This window comes from Mustela erminea, chromosome 9 (genome assembly GCF_009829155.1).
Source record: "Mustela erminea isolate mMusErm1 chromosome 9, mMusErm1.Pri, whole genome shotgun sequence".
Taxonomy (NCBI): Eukaryota; Metazoa; Chordata; class Mammalia; order Carnivora; family Mustelidae; genus Mustela; species Mustela erminea.
In genome coordinates this window covers 19,220,299-19,227,069 of record NC_045622.1, presented here as the reverse complement: position 1 = coordinate 19,227,069, position 6,771 = coordinate 19,220,299, and the positions used below count along the sequence as shown (strand labels likewise).

Here is a 6,771-nt window from a genome sequence, read left to right as displayed (position 1 = left end):
AGGAAATCTCTAGGAATTTTCTCTGAAATTCTTTCACAATAGATTCTATAGCTCTATGGTGAGAGATTATTTAGTTTCTATGTGGTTTAGATCCTTCCTGAGGAGGACCAACTGTCTCAGTTTGCCCTCAGCTCTCCTAGGTTTAACAAGGAAAGTCTCATGACCAGGAAATTGCTCAGTCCCCAGAAAGCCTGTTTGCATCAGCAAGAGTAGTCTCTTCAGCACTGACGAAAATTGAGAGGGATAAGATCACAGATACGCCATGATTGGTGGTATAGAAGGAAGTAGCCAGATGGCAGCCATAGCTATAATGTTGGGTCTTCTCCCCATTCGGGGTCCAGCGGGAAACCAAATTTCATTCCACACCCTCTGAAGCCTTCTGAACGATTCTGGAAGGTGACATATCATTTGGAATGCTTGTCTCCACTTGGTAAACAGATTATTAAAGCAAAACTGAGTGGAAGGAAGGTGACACTAGAAAGGATCCCCTCACATGAGCCCTAGGCATCTGGAAGAGCTCTGGTCATGTCCCTTATTTCTACCTTTCCCTGTGGTTGATGACAGTCACCAAGAGCCCTGGGACAAAAGGCCTTTATCATGCTGCTTCAAATCTGGGGACTGAGATCTGCTATGGGACAAGTCTTGGGAAGCTAAGGGTTTACTTCAGACCTCAGGCACAAATGCAATCACTGGATTTGCCTGATAATGTGGACCATACCACATGCTTTGATGGAAAATAATAGCCAATGTTGATTGTGTGCTGTTATGGACTATGTGATTTTATTTAATCCTTACAATAGTCCTGTGAAATGAGCACAATGATTGTCCCCACTTATAGAATTAAACAAGGAAAGGGGAAATGGGCTTTTCCAAGTTTACCAACGGTATAAGTGGAAGAGCTAGGATTTTTAATTCTGGTCTGACCTCTAAGGTCATGCTCTTAAGATATAATACATGCTTCCTTAATGACAGACATACAGATGGATGGGTGGATGGATGGATGGACGGATGAACTGATGGATCAATTGACAGATAGACTGCACTTACCCAAAAGCAGAGAAAAAAGATGACAACAGGTGCCTTGTGGATGAGAGTTTGTATTGCTTCACTATCATGAAAAATTTTAAATGGCATGTGTATTTTTGCAGTTAATGAAAATGGTTATTTCTACCCACAGCTTTATTCAATGTGTAGCCCAAATAATGCATGTTTAAAAATCTGTGCTGATTTTTATTGGGAATTATATTTCCTACATTAGAAAATATAATTCCAACTCTTGTGTTGTTAAATAAATAAGCGGTTAATTATCTCTCTAGTATATAGATCAGAGATCAAAGTGAAGGAAAACAATGGGATAGCCATTCCTTCAGGGATCAGTTTAGGTTTTATATGACTGTACTTCTTCCTGACATGAAGAACTCTATGTACGGTCTTTCCTTCAGTCTCCTGAATTACATACACATAACCTGTCACATAGGTTTAACCTTGGAAAAAACTCTTGCTCCCTAGAACCCAGCAGAATCCCAAAATCCATGGTGGGTCAGGTGGGTAGGTGTGAAGGGAGGTTGGGTGTGGGGGTGACAGAATGATTTGGAACAAAAGCTGGAGCACAATCTCTCTCTTTCTGAGACCCTTCTATGTCTATATTTGGGAATGACAGAATATATGCTCCATGCCTAGAGAATTTAATGGCCTTCTGCTACTTTTTCTGGCAGATGTGAACTGCAAGGAAATGCGCAGTGAAAACCAGACTTCTGTGTCTCACTTCATTTTGGTGGGTCTGCACCACCCACCACAGCTAGGGGTGCCACTCTTCTTGGCTTTTCTTGTCATCTATGCCCTCACAGTCTCTGGCAATGGACTCATCATCCTCACCGTCTTGGTGGATACCCGGCTCCACCGCCCCATGTACTGGTTCTTGTGTCACCTCTCCTTCTTGGACATGACCATCTCCTCTGCCATTGTCCCCAAGATGCTGGCTGGCTTTCTCTTGGATAGCAGGATTATCTCTTTTGGAGGTTGTGTAATCCAGCTTTTTTCTTTCCATTTCCTGGGCTGTACTGAATGTTTCCTTTACACGTTAATGGCTTATGATCGTTTCCTGGCCATTTGTAAGCCTTTACATTATGCTACCATTATGACCCGCAATGTCTGTAACTTCCTGGCTTTCGGCACCTGGCTGGGAGGCACCCTCCACTCACTTTTCCAAACAAGCTTCATATTCCGGCTGCCTTTCTGTGGTCCCAACCGGGTAGACTACTTCTTCTGTGACATTCCCGCCATGCTGCGTCTAGCCTGTGCTGACACCACCATCAATGAGCTGGTCACCTTTGTGGACATTGGGTTCCTGGCCCTCACCTGCTTTATGCTTATCCTCACTTCCTATGGGTATATAGTGGCTGCCATCCTGCGAATCCAGTCTGTCGATGGGCGTCGCAATGCCTTCTCCACCTGTGCTGCCCACCTGACCGTTGTCATTGTTTACTATGTGCCCTGCACCTTCATTTACCTTCGTCCTGGTTCTCAGGAACCCCTGGATGGAGTGGTCGCTGTCTTCTACACTGTCATCACTCCCTTACTTAACCCCATCATCTACACACTCCGCAACAAAGAGATGAAGGCAGCATTGTGGAGGCTGGGAGGTCGCAAAGATGTGCAGCCTCACTGACTCATGAACCCCAGACATGCAAAAGACACTAAGATTCAGGACACAGAAAACTTGGGAGATTTCAGACAGAAAGGAGAGAAGGATCCACGCAGAGAGTAGAAGACTCCTAGGTGCCAAGATGGAGACTGGAATTTTTCCTGCTTTCAAACATGATTTTTTCATATTTCTACCTTCAAATCCAATGGGAATCAAAGCAACTCAGCAAGGATGGAAGTCTGCAGAAAAGATCCAAGATAAGTAAAAATCCACATAAAAAGTCTGTTTCTCTATGACATCAATCTACATGTTTATTATTGCTTCTAATCCTTGAGCGGATTCCCATATTGCTTTTTAACATGTTACAAATAACCTTCATGCAAAACAGGAAGTTTGACCTTGACCTCCGTTATAGAAAGTGGGTGTTTTTATTCCCATGTAGCTGTGGGAAATTGAAGTCAGGGAAGAGAGTGGCCCTTCCATACTTCCTGTTCTCAGCCTTTTACTTTGACAAAAATGGTAGATGGACTTGAACTTGAGGAGGCAATTCCACCACACTGGGAGGGAGCTGTTCATGGGCACTGCATCACTACCTCACCAGTTCTAGCCTTCTCAGTTTGCACAGGGCTCCACCTTGATAAAGCTGAGGGAGGTATGTCAAGGATAAGCTTTCTTGCTCCACAAACACAGGCGAGATCCCCTGGTGTCCCCATGGATATCAGTGAAACAGATCATAGGAGGTGGTGCAAAGAATGTATATGCTACCACATTCTGGCATTTTCCTACAACTGTTGAGTATGAATGAGGAGCTGGATGGGATGCGGCATGGACCTGGCTGCAAGAGGATGACCTAAAGCCTGGTTTTCCTCGTGAGATGTTGCTAGTAGCTCGTGAAGACCCTTCACTTCCAGGTTTTGGAACACAGGATGCGAGACACAGTTTCATTGTTTCAAATGTACAGGAGTGAGTAAAACCCAGAAAGGATCACTATATTCTCCAGAATCAATTCTATTTGTTGAAGAGCTATGATAATGGATAAGAACTGGTTTCTCTGGACCAGAAACTTTCAGAAATGGAATGTGTGCCATACAACTCCAAAACTGTGACATTGTTGGCTGTTCTAAGAGAGTTTGTAGTCTTATGAGAAGGACGTGCATTTGTATCTGAGCATAAAGATAAAATATCTGACTAGAAAATGATTAAGAAACAGCTGGTACAATTCAGTGGACCATAAGTACTGCAGTACTTCAGAAAAGGAGCCCGAGAAAGAGCATCAGTTCAAGAATTTGTAAAGCTGACATCATGGGAAGTATTGGATAACATATGGGTTGAAGGTCTTGTAAAATTGAGTCAGTCAAAGGAAAGGAGTAGACAAAAGTTTTTATGTGGGGGGGGGGGACAAAAATCCCCTCAGGATATTCCTAGGAGAATGTTCTAGAAAAGTCTAATCAACTATTTGAAGAGGAACCCCGGGGCTAGGAAAAGGCAGTTGACAAACTACTGGGCACCTATACAAAGGACAGTGTCCTGGGCCCCTCAACATCTCACAGGCCAGGAGGAGGCAGAACTGCCTCAGTAAGCCACTGGGCCAGAACGGACTATGGGGAAGTCAGAGGAAAGCAAACAGAAGGGCCTCCTCTCCCATTAAGGTCAATGACATATCATGAATGCTTACAACTAAAACTTAATTTGTTGTTTAAGTTTTAATAGAGAAATAGAAGATACATTTCATCAATTTAAAAAAAGACACCTAAAAAAATAACAAAGAACAAATTTTACTTTAGTCTCCAACCACAGTTAAAAGAGCAGCAGAGCTGAGGGGTAAAGCTAAGTCTGAGTCTAGAGTTTGAACTCTCCACTTGAATGAAATACAGGAAGTAATGTTTTCCACGTAACTTCACCGCTAGGAAGGGTGTTTTGTTTTCACGTGTGTTTTGAGGTTATCTAGCCTTGAGGGTGAGAAAAATAAAGCAGAGAGGGAAAGTACAAGCCTGAATGCTTCTCCAGTGTGAAAAATAGTAACTAAGAACATTCTACCGTTTAGAGTTTGGATAATAGTATGCTTTGCCTTCCTTCTAAATTTGACTTCTTGTTTTAAAATTTAAATAACCCTCTGCTTCCTATTTTAAAACTTAAGTAATTGATCCAAATAGCATATTTTATTAAAGAAAGAAGCAAATTGGAAAATTGTGTTAGCTTTCATTTCCCAAATGAACAGCTGATTATCACATTACCCTTATAAATACTTGTCATACACACAGACTTAATGTGCTATCTTCTAAGTATGCTAAATTCTTACATGTCCTTGACCTTCTCTCACAATATCCTTTGTATATATGTATGTGTATATATATATATGAAGATATATATAAAATGTGTATGCATTTCTTTTATATATGTGTGCATATATGACACAAACACACAAAATACAAATTCCATTAGTATGTTTGTTAGCGCAAACTTTTTGAATAGCTGCATTTTAAACAACTTTTTAAAGGGCACTTGCGTAGCTCAGCGACTGCCTTCAGCTCTCATCATGATCCTAGAGTCCTCGGATGGAGTCCCACATTGGGCTACTTGCTCAGCAGGGAGTCTGCATCTCCCTCTGACCCTCCCTTCTCATGTTCTCTGTATCTCATTCTCTCTCTCTCTCTCAAATAGATAAATAAAATCTTAAAAAAAAAAAAACTGTTAAATACCCAGTAGAACTACTCTCCCATATTTTCTATTCATGTTAAGATTATTTCTAGCTATTTTCTTATAGTTATTTAAGTGGATTTATAAATAATTTTGTGTGTTATATGTATTTTGTGTTGTAGTGTATTATACATTATTTAGAAATGTTTTGATTTATATGTTTTGCTGTCATGATCTAATAGTCATTCCATCTAAGTTATCTTTGTATATATCTATTCAGATCACTTATGTAGTAATTTTTTAATTTTAATATTCAGCAAGAAATCTGATTATGCTTATTTCTAAATTCCTGAAGAACATTTCAATTTACCCCTGTTTTACTTGATCTCTCTAGGAGTGATTTCTTCATTGCAAAATAAATTTAAGCAACATGATCTCTAAGGTTCTATTTCGATATTCAAAAGCTCTATCATTTTTCTACCCCCACTGTTTCCATGAAGTGTTCTTAAAAATTGGTGTATACAGGGAATGTTCTAAACAGACAGACAAGAAAAGAGTAATCATAGAAAAATAGCTAGACTGGCAGCCACCAGCCAGATTTTTTCATATGCCAGAAGTGATAAAATATAGAATGAACAATTTTATAAAAAATTTGCTTCTGTTTCCATTTTTTGCATAGTTTGACTATTTCACTGCATTCAAAGGGCAAAGATGGAACTAACTGATGGTAGTGAGGTATCTTTATTTAAACTGCGTGTAAAGAATATTCTAACATATCTAAGCTGTCCAGTAGCGAACTAGGCTTTTGTGAAGTAATAATTCTCAGACTGAAAGGGTCATGGAGAAATCTGTGGGTTGGGTAACTGTTTCAGAAAAACAGCTGTGCTGTGCCCCATGTCCCAGGGTCGATGCCTACTGTTAACAGAATGTTCATCATGTATTGTTATTTTAAAGATGTGGAGTTGATATACCAACCATGAGATGAGAAACCGAGCCATCTTGCCAATAAGTGGTGATGGAGGGATGTAAGCTGAAGTCTGTCTACTTCCAAAGTCCATGCTCTTTCTGCAGTGCTGTTTCAAAGATGCTTCTGGGAAGCACAAAAATCCATAGCACAGGCCTTCCTCCCAGGGGGATGTGTGATACACTGACAGAGAAGAGGGAAGCAGTACCCTAAGCCAGTCTGGGAACAGGGTCCTTAACACAGTACACTGTCAATACCTCTGGAGTTCACACCCCTGAACACCCCGGGACACTTTTAGACAGAGTAGGAAAACTTCCTGGGGGAGAAAGACTAGATCTAATCTCAAATAGTGGTTTAGATTCTTGCTTCCCCAAGTGTAAACCATGGGAGAACAGCGTGGGCATCACGGGGGAGGAGTCAGAAAAGCAGAATCCCGGGCCCTATTCCACACCTGCAGAATGAGAATCTGTATCTAAGATTCTCAGGGGATTCAGATGCACATGAAGCTCTAAGAAGCTTTGCAGAT

At 41.0% G+C, this 6,771-nt stretch overlaps 1 protein-coding gene across 1 annotated transcript; it reads left to right on the top strand.

Annotated features, from left to right (window-relative positions):
• The first annotated feature begins 1,699 nt into the window (after nucleotides 1-1,699).
• On the top strand, nucleotides 1,700-2,668 carry LOC116599092 (olfactory receptor 10G6). The gene has a single exon (XM_032358778.1). The coding sequence runs from the start codon at nucleotides 1,733-1,735 to the stop codon at nucleotides 2,666-2,668; it is 936 nt and encodes a 311-aa protein (XP_032214669.1). The 5' UTR covers nucleotides 1,700-1,732.
• Nucleotides 2,669-6,771: the final 4,103 nt, after the last annotated feature.